Source organism: Oncorhynchus gorbuscha, linkage group LG03 (genome assembly GCF_021184085.1).
Source record: "Oncorhynchus gorbuscha isolate QuinsamMale2020 ecotype Even-year linkage group LG03, OgorEven_v1.0, whole genome shotgun sequence".
Lineage (NCBI taxonomy): Eukaryota > Metazoa > Chordata > Actinopteri > Salmoniformes > Salmonidae > Oncorhynchus > Oncorhynchus gorbuscha.
In genome coordinates this window covers 21005115-21023979 of record NC_060175.1, presented here as the reverse complement: position 1 = coordinate 21023979, position 18865 = coordinate 21005115, and the positions used below count along the sequence as shown (strand labels likewise).

General features: G+C 43.6%; 1 protein-coding gene across 5 annotated transcripts in view; it reads left to right on the top strand.

Annotated features, from left to right (window-relative positions):
* rhobtb3 (Rho related BTB domain containing 3) overlaps nucleotides 1-18865 on the top strand; it is a 40185-nt gene that overhangs the window by 19646 nt on the left and 1674 nt on the right. For 2 of the 5 annotated variants that reach the window (XM_046340005.1, XM_046340009.1), the window contains exons 5-12: nucleotides 282-439; nucleotides 857-965; nucleotides 2308-2712; nucleotides 6258-6367; nucleotides 7053-7158; nucleotides 8168-8341; nucleotides 9378-9544; nucleotides 18118-18214. In XM_046340005.1, coding sequence (XP_046195961.1) covers nucleotides 282-439; nucleotides 857-965; nucleotides 2308-2712; nucleotides 6258-6367; nucleotides 7053-7158; nucleotides 8168-8341; nucleotides 9378-9544; nucleotides 18118-18214 — 1326 coding nt within the window. Of the gene's footprint in view, nucleotides 1-281; nucleotides 440-856; nucleotides 966-2307; nucleotides 2713-6257; nucleotides 6368-7052; nucleotides 7159-8167; nucleotides 9545-18117; nucleotides 18215-18865 lie in introns of those variants that run through there. The other 3 variants (XR_006837447.1, XR_006837444.1, XM_046340018.1) reach the window with 3 other exon arrangements.

Below are 18865 nucleotides of genomic sequence, written 5' to 3'. Positions count from 1 at the left end.
GTGGTACCGTGTTTTTGAGCACTGAGTGTGTGTACATCACAGGAAGTTGGTGGCACCTTAATTGGGGAGGACGGGCTTGTGGTAATGGCTGGAGCGGAATTTGTGAAATGCTATCAAATGTCATCTAACACATAGTTTCCATGTGTTTGATGTCATTCCATTCACTTTGTTCCGGCCATTATTATGAGCTGTTCTCCCCTCAGCAGCCTCATGTGGTGGACATTTAGAGGAGGTACATTTCATCCTGTCTCACTCACCTCTCCTGTCCTCTCACTGTCTAGATGAGGGGCCCCCCTGCACATGCCCCCTATGTGCATCAGACTGGAGCAGCTGTGTCCCACACAGCGAGGGCCTGCAGCTCTCTAGGGACCTGGGGGCCACTTATCTGGAGCTACCCTCCCTCAACCATGTCTTTGTGAGCCGCTACTTTGGCAGCGTGGTGAGTGTCTGCATCTGCCAGTTATGAAATTATCATTGTTTGATGGTGTGATTTATGACTGGTGTGTGATCAATGTTATCATTCATCATTGATGATGTAGAGCAGGGATGCAATGCCAGGCCTCACGGGCCTGATTGGTGTCAAACCTCCGCCCCAGCCCCAGCTAACTCCATTAATCAACTAATCATATGATCTTCAGTATAGAATGCAATTAGCTGTGTTTGCTAGGGGTCGGGAAACAGTGTCACACCACTCCGGCCCCCGAGGACTGAATTTGCTCATCCCTGATGTAGATGGCAGAGTATTATGTTATTGGCCATAGTGGAGATAAGAATGGGACTGAAAATTAATTGTGTCACCATTTTATTTTGGTGTGTATGTTTATGCTAACTAGGGTGTGTTTGTATTTGTATTCAGCTGGAGTACTTCATGATTCAATGTTTGAAGCAGAAGGCCAACGACCGTCCAGAAAAGAGGCGAGGCAACAAGCTGAATGAGCCCCGCCCCCCTCATCTGGAACAACCAGGTGAGAGAAAGACTGTAATACTAGAATAGGGCACCTTTAAATCAGTTCTATGCATATATTATATAAACTTTACTTGTGGTGTTCCTCAGGGTATAATTCTCAACCCGTTCTATTATATCAACTTTACTTGTGGTGTTCCTCAGGGTATAATTCTCAACCCGTTCTATTATATCAACTTTACTTGTTATGTTCCTCTGGGTTTAATTCTCAACCCGTTCTTGTTCTCCTTGCACATGCTACTGTTGTTATAAACATGCTACTAGATGTTTTGAATTATACATCTATTTTTTCTTCTGATATTCACCCGACTGTATGTGACTACATTGTAACCAATCACTTACACAGTTGGGTGTTTTAACCAAATGTATAGTAGACACAGAATAGTCAAACTACAACATTTCTACAGCTGGACCAATCTAACAGATACCTTACTTTTGGGGGATTTATTTTGCATAGATTCAAGGTCTGTGAGATCTGAGATGAGAATATCAGGACTATTTTAGCTCATGGGATTAATTAGGAATTATGAAAAGAGAGTAATTGCGCATATCCAAACATGCCAGAGGAGCTGAATAAATAATTGGGGAGTTTCCTGCCCAAATGGGATCTTCGACTGAAGGTTAGTGAAAATACATCATTATACAGGTCACCTGACCAAGATCATATCATGTTGGTTGAAACTTTGCCGCTGTATTATAAGCTTCAGTAGATGATCACATTTTGGTTGTAGCAAACTGAGTGTACATTTGCTTCCTTTTCTCAATATAGACACACATTTTCACTGCTTTATCAAAGTTTAGAATGATCTGTTAGTCAGCCCCTCACCCTATAGTGTTCATTCTTTGTTTGTTTATTCCTGTGAATGTGTAGTACACATACTACACCCATCTGTGTTCATGTACAGAGCACACGGCTAAGCTACAGTAAACATACTAAATATAGCAGCCTTGCCATTTAGCCACTATGTCTGATGAACTTTGACTTGGTGATTGACAGCGAAGGGCAGCACTGCCAAAGTAGGTGGGTGGATGGGTTGGCTTGCCTGGGGCCCGTCCAACTCTACTTAACTCTCTCTCGCTCTGTCGTGCAACATCCATTAAATATGAAGTGCATTGATTCCTGGAGAAGCTTTCCTGTAAACCAGGCCAAAACTGAGTGGCAATAAAAAAAGTGATGAGGTGCACAGAGGTGCAGCGTGGATTAAGCATAAATAGGATTATAAGGACATTGATTTACCTTAACACTGTCTCTGTTTACCTTCCACCTAATACTCTGCTTTTCCCTCATCCCCTCGCCCAACTCTCCAATCTCTCTCTTTCTCTCCCTCTCTCCATCCATCCAGCACGTCTTCCCCCCATCCGAGTGGAGGAGTCCAGCTTCTCTCAGGACCTACAGTGGCTGTTGGAGCGCGGCGTCCAGTTTGCCGATGTAGCCTTCTACGCTGGGGACTCTGGGAAGGAGCTGGGCTGGGGGCACGCCGCCGTCCTCTGTGCTGTCAGCCCCTACTTCAGACAGCTGTTGCTGGGGCCCAAGGCCAGGGAGAGGCCCATCTCGCGTTGCGCTTGCCGGGGGGATGGCCGGGGAGACGGGGAACCCCCATCACTGCTCTCCACCTGGGATGGGGGTCTGGGCAAAGAGGACGGGTTGCGGCCTGATGGGCATCTGGCTGGACGGCTATCACGCCTGGTGGTAAAGGACCCGCTGCTGTGCCTGTGCCTGTGGGAGACGCTCATGTTCCTCTACCGAGGTAAACTACTGGTTCAAGTGCTGTTCGCTATAAGCACGTGGAGCAGAGATAGAGAGCGAGGCTGTAGCTAAGTGAGATAATGTTGTTTTCTTTTATAATGGATAATTTACCATCACTGTATGCAATCTACTGCTACGACTATCTGCAGTCTCCATCCTGTGTGTTTCTAATCTAATTGTATTTGTCACGTGCCGAATACAACAAGTGTATACTTTCCCAACAATGCAGTTAGAAATAAAATGATCAAATAGATAAAAAGAAAATAACAAAATACACAATAAAATAACAATAACGAGGCTATATACAGGCTGTATACAAGGAGCACTGGTACCGAGTCAGTGTACTGGGGTACAAGGTAGTTGGGTGAATGATTGACGTAGTATGTACATTTAGGTTAGATTAGGTGATTTACTTTGATCAATGTACATGTACACTATATATACAAAAGTACGTGGACACCTCTTCAAATTAGTGGATTTGGCTATTTCAGCCACACCTGTTGCTGACAGGTGTATAAACTTGAGCACACAGCCATGCAATCATAGACAAACATGGTTAGTAGAATGGCCTTACTGAAGAGCTCAGTGACTTTCAACATTGTACCGTCATAGAATGCCACCTTTCCGACTGGTCAGTTTGTCAAATTTATGCCCTGTTAGAGCTGCCCCAGTCAACTGTAAGTGCTGTTATTGTGAAGTGGAAAAGTCTAGGAGCAACAACGGCTCAGCCACAAAATGATAGGCTGCACAAGCTCACAGGATGGGAGTGCTGGAGCACGTAGCGCGTAAAAATGGTCTGTCCTCAGTTGCATCACTCACTACCGAGTTCCAAACTTCCTCTGGCAGCAATGTCAGCACAAGACCTGTTCGATGGGTTTCCATGGCCAAGCAGCCGCACACAAGCCTAAGATCACCATGTGCAATGCCAGGCATCTGCTGGAGTGGTGTAAATTTAGCCGCCATTGGACTCTGGATCATTGAACACCCGTTCTCTGAAGTGATGCTTCACCATCGTATCATCGTACTGATCTGGGTTTGGCAGGATGCCAGGAGAACTCTACCTGCCTGGATGTCAACTGTAAAGTTTGGTAGAGGAGGAATGATGGTATGGGGCTGTTTTTGATGGTTCAGGCTAGGCCCTTAGTTTTAGTGAAGGAAAATCTTAACGCTACAGCATACAATGATATTCTAGACGATTCTGTGCTTCCAACTTTGTGGCAACAGTTTGGGGAAGGCCCTTTCCTGTTTCAGCATGTCAATGCCCTCGTGCACAAAGCAAGGTCTTGACCTTGACCCCATCGAACACCTTTGGGATGAATTAGAACGCAGACTGTGAGCCAGGTCTAATCGCCCAACCTCACTAATGTCCTTGTGGCTAAATGGAAGCAAGCCCTCGCAGCAATATCTAGTGGAAAGCCTTCTCAGAAGAGAGGAGGCTGTTATAGCAGCAAAGGGAGGATCAACTCCATACTAATGCCCATGATTTTGTAATGAGATGTTCGACGAGCAGCTGTCCACATACTTTAGATCCTGTAGATAGGAGTGGAAAACTGAAAGTCTGAGTAGCCATTTAATTATTTGCTCAGCAGTTTGATGGCTTGGGGTTGAAGCTGTTCAGGAGCCTTTTGATCCCAGACTTTGCGCTTCGGTACCGCTTGCTGTGTGGTGGCAGAGGGAACAGGCTTTTACTTGGGTGGCTGGAATCTTTGAAAAATGTTAAGCCCTTCCTCTGACACTGCCTGGTATAGAGGTCCTGGGTGACAGGGAGCTCGGCCCCAGTGATATACTGGACCGTACATACTACCCTCTGTAGTACCTTGTGGTCCGATGCTGAGAAGTTGCCACATCAAGTGGTGATACAGCCAGTCAAGATGCTCTCAATGTTGCAGCTGTAGAACTGAGGGCTCATGCCAAATCTTTTCAGCCTCCTTAGGGGGAAGATGTGTTGTCGTGCCCTCTTCACGACTGTGTTGGTGGTGTGTTTGGATCATGACAGGTCCTTAGTGATGTGGACACCGAGGAACTTGAAGCTCTCGACCGCCTCAACTTAATCCATGTCGATGTGAATGAGGGTGTGCTCAGCCCTCTGTTTCCTGTAGTCCACGATCAGCTTCTTTGTCGTGCTGACGTTGAGGGAGAAGTTGTGTGTATTTGTGTGTGTGTGTTGGCTGTGGCTTTTCTCATTCATTATGGAAAGCGATTACTGTAGTGCTCAAGTTGGCAAGCTGGGACCTGGCTGATTCATGCCTTTACATACATGTGAGGAAGAGTGACTGTCTGAGCATATGGTGTGTGTGTGTGTGTGTGTGTGTGTGTGTGTGTGTGTGTGTGTGTGTGTGTGTGTGTGTGTGTGTGTGTGTGTGTGTGTGTGTGTGTGTGTGTGTGTGTGTGTGTGTGTGTGTGTGTGTGTGTGTGTGTGTGTGTGTGTGTGTCTGCAGCTAAATGTATTTGTCTAAATGGCATCTCTGTGAATTGCTTGTGTTTGAGAGAAAGTGGGGATATTTGAGAAACAGAATGGAATTGAATAACTACCCGCAAAACATCAGTCTCAACGTCAACTGTGAAGAGGCAACTCCGGGTTGCAAAGAAAAAGACATATATCAGACTGGCCAATAAAAATAAAAGATTAAGATGGGTAAAAGAACACACACTGGACAGAGGAACTCTGCTTAGAAGGCCAGCATCCCGGAGTCGCCTCTTCACTGTTGAAGTTGAGACTGGTGTTTTGCGGGTACTATTTAATGAAGCTGTCAGTTGAGAACTTGTGAGGCATCTTTTTCTCAAACTAGACACTAATGTACTTGTCCTCTTGCTCAGTTGTGCACCGGGGCCTTCCACTCCTCTTTCTATTCTGGTTAGAGCCAGTTTGTGCTGTTCTGTGAAGGGAGTAGTACAGTGTTGTACGAGATCTTCAGTCTCTTGGCAATTTCTTGCATGGAATAGCCTTCATTTCTCAGAACAAGAATAGACTGACGAGTTTCGGAAGAGAGTTCTTTGTTTCTGGCCATTTTGAGCCTATAATCAAACCCACAAATGATGATGCTCCAGATAATCAACTAGTCGAAAGAAGGCCAGTTTTATTTCTTCTTTAATCAAAACAACCATTTTCTGCTAACATATGCTAACATAATTGCAAAATAGTTTTCTAATGATCAATTCGCCTTTTAAAATGGTCAACTTGGATTAGCTAACACAACTTTCCATTGAAACACAGGAGGGATTGTTGTTGATAATGGGCCTCTACGCTTATGTAGGAAAATCTGCCGTTTCCAGCTACAATAATCATTTACAACATTTACAATGTCTACTATATTTCTGTATACTATATTTCTGATCAATTTGATGTTATTTTAATGGGCAAAAAATGTGCTTTTCTTTAAATAACAAGGACATTTTCTAAGTGACCCCAAATTTATACACACACAAGTTTGGGGTCACTTAGAAAATGTCCTTGTTTTTTAACGAATATATTTATTTTTATATATGTCTGTCTGTTTCTGTGGTATATATGAGTGTTTGTGTGTCTGTGGTTCTGGTGTGATCCAGGGGCGTGGGAGTGGGAGCACCTCCAGGAGGCCATGGGGGAGAAGCTTAACAACTCTCTGGCCGTGGCTCAACTCATGGACCGCATCCGCTCCTTCCTGGGCAGAGACAAGGTGACCTAGAAGCTTGAACAGATACAAATGCACGCACACACCCTAACCCCGATATAACACAATATGTGGCTCTGGTCAAAAGCAGTGCACTAAATGATTCATTTGGGATAGGTTAAACTCTCAGATTGAGCCAAGGGAATGTGATGTGGGACTTAACATCAGGAGACGTGACATGCAGGGTAATAATTCGATCTGGTGATGAGGGTTGAGTTCATTCTTTTTCAATTCCATCAAAAACGAAGTGTCACTTTTGCACTAGTTCTTATCAAGGAGCATTTCATATGTTTGGTTTCAAACCATCAGTGGAATTTACTAAGCAGCTGAAAATCAATGATCCATGCGATGTTATAACAAAATGCAGCATAATGAAGCCATGAGTTTGATATGCAAACTGCTCTGGAAGCGAGCCTGCCTGCCAGTCTGTTTCAGCATTAGCCAGCTCCATTGAGGCAGTCTTGGCAGTGAGGCCAGGGACAGTGGAGTTACCAGCTGCTGAGGCAGGCTGTTAGACAGGCTATTTTGATGCCACTGGGGAGCTGGATGTGGAAGCTCTGAATGAAATGGCACTTATGCTTGTAAACACCAACAGTGGCGGAATTCTCACGCTGTGTGTGTGTGTGTCGGTTTGTGTTTGTGCACACATGTTCCTGTGCATGTTTGTGTGGACGTCTGTGTGTGTTTGTAGGGTCCCAGGGACACGCCCAACGCCCGGGCCGCCCAGCTTGGTCCTCAGTCTCTGGTCAACCTCTTCAATTCTCCTCTCTACTCTGATGTAATTTTTATGGTGCAAGGCAAGTTCACACACCCCAGACAATTACATGTAGTGCCAGGTCACCTTTTTTTATTAAACATGATTAGCTGATTCCTTCATTGGGGCTCTCAGGGAGTCAGTCCATTTCATTATTGCACCGAATAGAGAAAATGCCGTCAACATAATTCAGGGTACTTCGTATGACATGCACTTGCTATACAATAACCACAGTGCTAGAAGGTCCTTTAGAAATGTATGTACAAATCATGTATTTTTTGTGCAATTATTGTATCTTTTTGGGGGTATAAACACTCAGTAATGTTAAAAATCTCCTGATATTATGTTACAGATGTGTGTGCACATTTTTAATGCCTTTGATGCAGCAACTGTACATTTTTCTTTTTAACAATGAGAAACTATTGCATGGTGACACCAAGCTCCAAGTGCGTTAGCAATCATTTACAATAACCCATATAATGAAATGCATTTTCATTCTGCTCCTGACACTTCAAAATGTTCACTTTGCTTCACCTGTGCTGCATCCAACTATAGAGAGCACTTTCATGAGTGTAACAATGCCTGTCATTAGATGGAAAATACTTCAAGACAACCATTATGTCATGCTCTATAGCGGTCATAAGGTCTGGGTTAATTAAAATGACCCATTCCTGAAAGGCATCAATTCATAACTATGACAGTTTTAGATTAAATTCACATTGCACCTAGACTGTGTATGAGAAGATCATTCAGTAGATATGATTGGCTGATGTGAAGCTGTAATGTGGAAGCTTGTCAGAAAAGTACAAGAAACCAACAATAGCTGTAGCCGGTATCCTCAGCGGTATCGTGAAAACCTTCCCTCTTACAACTGGGGTATGTCACGGAAACGATTAGCAACATGTTACCGAAAACCGCCATTCAACCTATCTCCTCCAGCAACTTCTCCCCGAGGTCTTGCTGTGAAGGAGACTGTATAAAGGATAATGGATTCTAATTCTCAGTAAGTTTGTCAAAATAAGGATTACATTTAAAAACAGACTGTGTTTCAGGGAGTGTGTTACCGGCTCACCGGGCGGTCCTGGTGGCCCGCTGTGATGTCATGGCGGCTATGTTCAGCGGGAAGTATGCGGAGGCACGGAGTCGGGTGGTGCCCATCCACGGAGTCTCCTCTGACACCTTCCTCTCCTTCCTGGAGTACCTTTACACTGACACCTGCTGTCCTGGTGGGTCCACTGCAGTGCAGGAACAAAAACAGGCTCATTATAGGCCGGGGCCCACCCACTTTAGACTGCTGTGTATGAAAACGCTACTACCGGTAGCTGTCAAATTCTTTCTTCCTCCGCCATTGTTTCCTCAATTTCTCGCCTCACTTCCAATTTCATTGGAAGAGGAGGTCCGGGGGAGGGACTGTGGATCCTCTCCACCAATGTCCTATGAGGGGAGTGTGAGTAATTGAGGAAACAAGGACGGATGAAGCAAGAATTTGAGGGCTAGAAACGTTTTCGCATACAGCTACGGAGTATGCAGGCTTTTGCTGCAGCCTTGCTCTCACTCAGTGTTTCAAGCTTGATGAGTTGGTTATTTGAATCAGCTGTGTAGTATTAGGGCAAAACAATTAAACGTGCACCCAGGAGGGGACGCAGGACCAAGTTTGGGAAACCCTGCTCTAACCAACACTTCGATTCAGAAAATTAAGGTCATTATTATGAGCAGTTGATTCTCTAGAAGCAGGTGTGATTCAGCAGGGCAGGAGCAAAAGCTTACAAACCCAGGAGAACAGAATCCTAAACTTAAGATAAAGATGTATTTCTATCTGCAACCTGTCAGTGAACATGCCCCAGGTCCTCAGTGCTGCTCAGTACAGGCTGGGAAAATTAATGGCGGTGGATTTGCACTCTCAGATGGAACTAACAGTATCTCATAAGCCCCAGAGGGATTTGACTGACAGCTCCCCCAAAATGATTGACAGGCTGGGGGAAGATCAAGAGCAATTGGAGTGGACACCGTGACACTACGATATGATGGATAGTAATGTAGGCCAATTTGTTTGACGGGGGAGGGATTTTGTGTGTTTGTGATGTTATCTTGGGGTTGATATGTTTCCCAGTTGGTTAATGTGATATGACAGTACAGCGGCGTGTGTGTGTTATAAATCACAAGTGTGCATTTCAACCACAATTTACAATCAAATTTGTGCATGAGTATGAACATTTTCTAAACGAGGTTCCACTATGTTTGACTGTGTGTATGTGTGTCCAGCCAGTGTATTGCAGGCCATGGCCGTGCTGGTCTGTGCAGAGATGTACCAGGTGAAGCGTCTGCAGCACCTGTGTGAGGTGTGTGTATGTGCCTACCTCCAGAGCATGCCTAGCCGAGAGCTGGCATCAACCGGCATCAGTGTGATCCGCCTTCTCCGCAGAGCTAAGGTTTGTGCGTGTGTGTGAGATATACAGTTGAAGTTGGAAGTTTAGCCAAATACATTTAAACTCAGTTTCACAATTCCTGACATTTAATCCTAGTAAAAATCCCATTTTAGGTCAGTTAGGATCACCACTTTATTTTAAGAAAATGAAATGTCAGAATAATAGTAGAGAATGATTTATTTCAGCTTTTATTTCTTTCATCACATTCCCAGAGGGTCAGAAGTTTACATACACTCAATTAGTATTTGGTACCATTGCCTTAAAATAGTTTAACTTGGGTCAAATGTTTCAGGTAGCTTTCCACAAGCTTCCCACAATAAGTTGGGTGAATTTTGGCCCATTCCTTCTAACAGAGCTGGTGTAACTGAGTCAGGTTTGTAGGCCTCCTTGCTCGCACACGCTATATAGGTTCTGCCCACAAATGTGTTATAGGATTGAGGTCAGGGCTTTGTGATGGCCGCGCCAATACCTTGACTTTGTTGTCCATAAGCCATTTTGCCACAACTTTGGAGGTATGCTTGGGGTCATTGTCCATTTGGAAGACCCATTTGCGACCAAGCTTTATCTTCCTGACTGATCAAATCAAATGTATTTATATAGCCCTTCGTACATCAGTTGATATCTCAAAGTGCTGTACAGAAACCCAGCCTAAAACCCCAAACAGCAAGCAATGCAGGTGTAGAAGCACGGTGGCTAGGAAAAACTCCCTAGAAAGGCCAAAACCTAGGAAGAAACCTAGAGAGGAACCAGGCTATGTGGGGTGGCTAGTCCTCTTCTGGCTTTGCCGGGTGGAGATTATAACAGAACATGGCCAAGATGTTCAAATGTTCATAAATGACCAGCATGGTCGAATAATAATAAGGCAGAACAGTTGAAACTGGAGTAGCAGCACGGTCAGGTGGACTGGGGACAGCAAGGAGTCATCATGTCAGGTAGTCCTGGGGCATGGTCCTAGGGCTCAGGTCCTCCGAGAGAGAGAAAGAAAGAGAGAAAGAGAGAATTAGAGAACGCACACTTAGATTCACACAGGACACCGAATAGGACAGGAGAAGTACTCCAGATATAACAAACTGACCCTAGCCCCCCGACACAAACTACTGCAGCATAAATACTGGAGGCTGAGACAGGAGGGGTCAGGAGACACTGTGGCCCCATCTGAGGACACCCAGACAGGGCCAAACAGGAAGGATATAACCCCACCCACTTTGCCAAAGCACAGCCCCCACACCACTAGAGGGATATCTTCAACCACCAACTTACCATCCTGAGACAAGGCTGAGTATAGCCCACAAAGATCTCCGCCATGGCACAACCCAAGGAGGGGCGCCCACCCAGACAGGATGACCACATCAGTGAATCAACCCACTCAGGTGACGCACCCCTTCCAGGGACAGCATGAGAGAGCCCCAGTAAGCCAGTGAGTCAGCCCCTGTAATAGGGTTAGAGGCAGAGAATCCCAGTGGAAAGAGGGAAACCGGCCAGGCAGAGACAGCAAGGGCGGTTCGTTGCTCCAGAGCCTTTCCGTTGACCTTCCCACTCCTGGGCCAGACTACACTCAATCATATGACCAACTGAAGAGATGAGTCTTCAGTAGAGACTTAAGGTTGAGACCGAGTTTGCGTCTCTGACATGGGTAGGCAGACCATTCCATAAAAATGGAGCTCTATAGGAGAAAGCCCTGCCTCCAGCTGTTTGCTTAGAAATTCTAGGGACAATTAGGAGGCCTGCATCTTGTGACCGTAGCGTACGTGTAGGTATGTACGGCAGGACCAAATCAGAGAGATAGGTAGGAGCAAGCCCATGTATTGCTTTGTAGGTTAGCAGTAAAACCTTGAAATCAGCCCTTGCTTTGACAGGAAGCCAGTGTAGAGAGGCTAGCACTGGAGTAATATGATCAAATGTTTTGGTTCTCGTCAGGATTCTAGCAGCTGTATTTAGCACTAACTGAAGTTTATTTAGTGCTTTATCCAGGTAGCCGGAAAGTAGAGCATTGCAGTAGTCTAACCTAGAAGTGACAAAAGCATGGATTCATTTTTCTGCATCATTTTTGGACAGAAAGTTTCTGATTTTTGCAATGTTACGTAGATGGAAAAAAGCTGTCCTTGAAACAGTCTTGATATGTTCTTCAAAATAGAGATCAGGGTCCAGAGTAACGCCGAGGTCCTTCACAGTTTTATTTGAGATGACTGTACAACCATTAAGATTAATTGTCAGATTCAACAGAAGATCTCTTTGTTTCTTGGGACCTAGAACAAGCATCTCTGTTTTGTCCGAGTTTAAAAGTAAAACGTTTGCAGCCATCCACTTCCTTATGTCTGAAACACATGCTTCTAGCAAGGGCAATTTTGGGGCTTCACCATGTTTCATTGAAATGTACAGCTGTGTGTCATCCGCATAGCAGTGAAAGTTAACATTATGTTTTCGAATAACATCCCCAAGAGGTAAAATATATAGTCAAAACAATAGTGGTCCTAAAACGGAACCTTGAGGAACAACTAAATTTACAGTTGATTTGTCAGAGGACAAACCATTCACAGAGACAAATTGATATCTTTCCGACAGATATGATCTAAACAAGGCCACAACTTGTCCGTGTAGACCAATTTGGGTTTCCAATCTCTCCAAAAGAATGTGGTGATCGATGGTATCAAAAGCAGCACTAAGGTCTAGGAGCATGAGGACAGATGCAGAGCCTCGGTCCGATGCCATTAAAATGTCATTTACCACCTTCACAAGTGCCGTCTCAGTGCTATGATGGGGTCTAAAACCAGACTGAAGCATTTCATATACATTGTTTGTCTTCAGGAAGGCAGTAAGTTGCTGCACAACAGCCTTTTCTACCATTTTTGAGAGGAATGGAAGATTCGATATAGGCCAGTAGTTTTTTATATTTTCTGGGTCAAGGTTTGGCTTTTTCAAGAGAGGCTTTATTACTGCCACTTTTAGTGAGTTTGGTACACATCCGGTGGATAGAGCCGTTTATTATGTTCAACATAGGGGGGCCAAGCACAGGAAGCTGCTCTTTCAGTAGTTTAGTTGGAATAGGGTCCAGTATGCAGCTTGAAGGTTTAGAGGCCATGATTATTTTCATCATTGTGTCAAGAGATCTAGTACTAAAAACACTTGAGCGTCTCTCTTGATCCTAGGTCCTGGGAGAGTTGTGCAGACTCAGGACAACTGAGCTTTGAAGGAATATGCAGATTTAAAGAGGAGTCCGTAATTTGCTTTCTAATAATCATAATCTTTTCCTCAAAAAGTTCATGAATTTATCACTGCTAAAGTGAAAGTCATCCTCTCTTGGGGAATGCTGCTTTTTAGTTAGGTTTGCGACAGTATCAAAAAGGAATTTCAGATTGTTCTTATTTTCCTCAATTAACTTAGAAAAATAGGATGATCGAGCAGCAGTAAGGGCTCTTCGGTACTGCACAGTACTGTCTTTCCAAGCTAGTCGGAAGACTTCCAGTTTGTTGTCGCGCCATTTCCGTTCCAATTTTCTGGAAGCTTGCTTCAGAGCTCGGGTATTTTCTGTGTACCAGGGAACTAGTTTCTTATGAGAATTGTTTTTAGTTTTTAGGGATGCAACTGCATCTAGGGTATTGCGCAAGGTTAAATTGAGTTCCTCAGTTAGGTGGTTAACTGATTTTTGATTTTCTCTGGCGTCCTTAGGTAGACAGAGGGAATCTGGAAGGACATCAAGGAATCTTTGTGTTGTCTGTGAATTTATAGCACGGCTTTTGATGTTCCTTGGTTGGGGTCTGAGCAGATTACATGTTGCAATTGCAAACGTAATAAAATAGTGGTCCGATAGTCCAGGATTATGAGGAAAAACATTAAGATCCACAACATTTATTCCATGGGACAAAACTAGGTCCAGCGTATGACTGTGACAGTGAGTAGGTCCAGAGACATGTTGGACAAAACCCACTGAGTCGATGATGGCTCCGAAAGCCTTTTGGAGTGGGTCTGTGGACTTTTCCATGTGAATATTAAAGTCACCAAAGATGAGAATATTATCTGCTATGACTACAAGGTCCGATAGGAATTCAGGGAACTTAGTGAGGAACGCTGTATATGGCCCAGGAGGCCTGTAAACAGTAGCTATAAAAAGTGATTGAGTAGGCTGTATAGATTTCATGACTAGAAGCTCAAAATTAAATTGAAATTTGCTATCGTAAATGTTAGCAACACCTCCACCTTTGCGGGATGCACGGGGGATATGGTCACTAGTGTAGCCAGGAGGTGAGGCCTCATTTAACACAGTAAATTCATCAGGCTTAAGCCATGTTTCAGTCAGGCCAATCACATCAAGATTATGATCAGTGATTAGTTCATTGACTATAATTGCCTTTGAAGTAAGGGATCTAACATTAAGTAGCCCTATTTTGAGATGTGAGGTGTCATGATCTCTTTCAGTAATGACAGGAATGGAGGTGGTCTTTATCCTAGTGAGATTACTAAGGCGAACACCGCCATGTTTAGTTTTGCCCAACCTAGGTCGAGGCACAGACACGGTCTCAATGGTGATAGCTGAGCTGACTACACTGACTGCGCTAGTGGCAGACTCCACTATGCTGGCAGGCTGGCTAACAGCCTGCTGCCTGGCCTGCACCCTATTTCATTGTGGAGCTAGAGGAGTTAGAGCCCTGTCTATGTTGGTAGATAAGATGAGAGCACCCCTCCAGCTAGGATGGAGTCCGTCACTCCTCAGCAGGTCAGGTTTGGTCCTGTTTGTGGGTGAGTCCCAGAAAGAGGGCCAATTATCTACAAATTCTATCTTTTGGGAGGGGCAGAAAACAGTTTTCAACCAGCGATTGAGTTGTGAGACTCTGCTGTAGAGCTCATCACTCCCCCCTAACAGGGAGGGGGCCAGAGACAATTACTCGATGCCGACACATCTTTCTAGCTGATTTACACGCAGAAGCTATGTTGCGCTTGGTGATCTCTGACTGTTTCATCCTAACATCGTTGGTGCCGACGTGGATAACAATATCTTTATACACTCGCCAGTTTTAGCTTTAGCCAGCACCATCTTCAGATTAGCCTTAACGTCGGTAGCACTGCCCCCTGGTAAACAGTGTATGATCGCTGGATGATTTGTTTTAAGTCTAATACTGCGGGTAATGGAGTCGCCAATGACTAAAATTACCCTTGCCTAACGATTGCGTCTGAAGCTGGGCTTGTAGCAAAGCTATCCTCGCCGTAAGGCGAGTACAGCGACTGCAATTAGAAGGCATCGTGTTAATGTTACTACTTAGCTTCGGCTGTTGGAGATCCTGACGAATCGTGTCCAGATAAAGCGTCCGGTAATTAAAAAGTAAAAACCGTAAAGTTGTCAGGTAGCAAAATAGGTTGTCAAGAAACGCACAGCAACTCGAAAACAAGTCTGCAAGTTGTGACCGGAAATGAAGTCAACAAGTGGTATCGTGTCTTGAGATGTTGCTTCCATATATCCACATAATTTTCCAACCTCATGATGACATCTATTTTGTAAAGTGCACCAGTCCATCCTGCAGCAAAGCACGACCACAACATGATGCTGCCACCTCTGTGCTTCACAGTTGAGATGGTGTTCTTCATCTTGCAAGCATCCCCCTTTTTCCTCTAAACATAATGATGGTCATTATGGCCAAACAGTTATATTTCTGTTTCATCAGACCAGAGGACATTTCTCCAAAAAGTACGATCTTTGTTCCCATGAGCAATTGCAAACAATAGTCTGGCTTTTTTTATGGCGGTTTTGGAGCAGTGGCTTTTTCCTTGCTGAGCGGCCTTTCAGGTTATGTTGATATAGGACTTGTTTTACTGTGGATATAGATACTTTTGTACCTGTTTCCTCCAGCATCTTCACAAGATCTTTTGCTGTTGTTCTGGGATTGATTTGCACTATTCGCACCAAAGTACGAATCTCCTTCCTGAACGTGGCTCCAGAACGCGTCTCCTTCCTGAGCGGTATGCCGGCTGCGTGGTCCCATGGTGTTTATACTTGTGTACTATTGTTTGTACAGATGAACGTGGTACCTTCAGGCATTTGGAAATTTCTCCCAAGGATGAACCAGACTTGTGGATGTCTACAATTTTTTTCTGAGGTCTTGGCTGATTTCCTTTGATTTTCCCATGATGACAAGCAAAGAGGCAGTGAGTTTGAAGGTAGGCCTTGAAATACATCCACAGGTACACCTCCAATTGACTCAAATTATGTCAATTAGCCTACCAGGAGCTTCTAAAGCCATGACATACTTTTCTGGATTCCAAGCTGTTTAAAAGGCAGTCAACTTAGTGCATGTAAACTTCTGACCCACTGGAATTGTGATACAGTGAAATGTGGAATCTGTCTGTAAACAATTGTTGGAAAAAAATACTTGTCATGCACAAAGTAGATGTCCTAACCGACTTTCCAAAACTATAGTTTGTTAACAAGAAATTTGTGGAGTGGTTGTAAAACGAGTTTTAATGACCTCCAACCTAAGTGTGTGAACTTCCTACTCCATTCCAAATTGACCCCTACTCCTTAACCTCTCCACACTCCTATATATTTAAAACATTGGATTGGTGGAAGCAATATGGTGAAGATTCTCACAACCATAAAATCATATTCAGATATACAGGAGTGCCTAGAGCAGGGCTGTTCAAGTCCGGTCATGGTGGGCCAAATCACTTCTGGTACATGTTTTTAACTGGTAGTTAATTGCACTCACCTGGTGTCCCAGGTCTGAATCAGTCCCTGGTTTGAAGGAGGGCATGAAAACCAGACGTGTTTTGGCCCTACAGGACCAGAATTGAACTGCCATTTCCTTGAGGAAGGATTTGCTATTCAGCAAGAGAGTGTGTATGTGTTCTCTCTTCTGTGTATGTGGCTAGCTCCCACAATTCTCAATGGTCTCCTTTCCTTCACAACCTGACGAAGACCATGGGTCTATCATCTGACCATGGTTCTAAATAATATTCCTTTGCTTGTATTCGTTTCTTATCTGCACTGACAAACTTCTCCAGCAGCATCCTCCACAGTGCTTTCCAGAGAGATGAGACGAGGAGAAAACACTTCAGACTATTGAGATGCACCGCTTGAGGTTTCAACAAGGTTTATAACTCTGTGCCAATAAAGAGAGAAATTATTAAATAATGCTAGTAATTTTTATTTTTTACAATCCTTACCACAAACATGAGAGGATGTGGTTGGTGAAAGCCACTTGTATCCTAAACTGTGAAGCGTTTCTACCATTGTGCTGTCTGTCACCTATCCAGCTTTCAGGTCATCGGTTAAAAAAGCTTGAGGCAAGGAGAGCATATGCATGCACACACATTTCACAGGGTTGGAAAATGACATTTTCCATGTGGAAGTCATTGTTGTATTCTGTCTTGCAGTTTCTATTTTAAAAGCTACAACATAGCTGACTTACCACCTCCATATCCCTCTTTTTAGTGACAGTACATATTTCCTCAAACAGCTGACACGTACCACATTTACATGCGCACCAATGACCCATTGTTATTCGGGATACTCAAGTATTCTGTTTTTGAGTTGATGCATATAAACATCATATCCCTACATTTTGTTAATCTCGGTTATGAGAAACCTGGATAAGAAGTCTGGGTTATGCCGATTTTAGACTTGATACTATGGCATGTAAACATTTTAGCCCGTTTACTCTTTTTCTCAGTCTGCTGAGTCCGTTTTGCATATCATGGATGTTGTGTGTTGATGTTTTCATCTGATTGTGAAGCAAATAACTTAAAGTAACCTGAGTAGTTTGATCCACCATAATAATGAATTTGGCTGATAGTCCGTATTGGACCATATAGCCTACTGGCTACTTTCACCCCTAATTTAGACACGTTTCTGTTTCTAATTCCTGACATTTGGTAGGCCATTTATTTGTCAACTATAGTTAGATACATGCATCTTCTCTGCTGTTATAACATGTTGCCATAAAATAGTGCTCCACAGAATATAGTCTTAACTAGATTACTAATGAATTATATCAATGTAACAACGGTAACGTTGTCTTTCGTTTAGGGACTGGGGAGAAAAACGCAATAACTCAAACAGTGAAAAGATTCCTGTGAAAAATGTCATCAGTTTGACTGGTTTTAAGAGAATGAAAAGCCAAGAAAACAATTTAACACGTTTCTGATAAGATTTCAGTTGGTCTGGTGTGCATATTTTATGCGGTTGAAATACTGCCTGCTTGCATAAGTGTCTTTATGTAACAAAAGTTACAGTACATTTGCATTTTCTCATGAGATGCTGAAATAAATAATTTATCCACTCATGTTAGAGACAAAATTAACATGTGTTTGATCATTTTAATGAAAGAAATGCATACTTCTGCAGGAGTTAATATTACGGTACATATGAGAGGTTTTAAGTCTACAGTCAGTGTCCATACTTCAGTAACTAAGCCATTTAAACATTTGGAATATTCGGTTCATGGATTCAGGCATACTCGTGAGTGGGATATCAAAAGGTGCATGTGAAAAACTTATCCCAAATAAAACCTGAAGCGGGATATGAGCTACTTACTATCAAGAATACTATGAGTATGTAAACGTGGTCACTGTTCCCCTCTCTCTCACAGTGCCACAATGCAGAGCAGCTGTATGTATGGCTACTCCACTTCATAGCCAATAACTACCTAATCTTCAGCCACAAGCCTGACTTCCTGGAGCTCTCAGGTGAGAAACCATAGGGCAGATCACAGGGAATATTAATAAGTCAAAGCTACTTACTAAGTACAACTGGTGTTGCAAGCCCTATGCGTCGACCAACTGAGCAATTGGACCTGCATGACAGTCACCATAAGCTATGGCTGATGCAAGCTGTTGTGAAAGCTAATGGCTTTTTGTATATCATTTATCATATAATAAAGTGAACTGTAAACCCATTCAGTAGACATACTGTCAGTTTTAATAGCACAGATTATTAAGTGGAGGACACATTCTGAAAGGGGACATATTACAAGTTAAATTAATAATTATGACTGCCGATGTAGTGGAATAGTGGATTGCTAAAGCGTTTAAAAAAACATTTACACCTTCCAATTTTGTAAATAGGGCTTGTACACCTACGACGCTAAATTGGCGTTCACCTTTCCTAATGCCTGTCAAGCCACGAGGTCCCTGGTTATGACAGATTTTGAAGACACACACTGGTTAATAAGCACACAATCCACGTTTAGTAGCATCTACAACAGGATTATTTCCATTAACAATGTCATCGCACACAATATATCAGGTCAAATAGATGGGTCTGGAAGGGCACAAGTGAAGAGATAAAGACTAGAGAGTAGGCCTACTACACATTCACACTGGTGCAGTTCTCAGGTG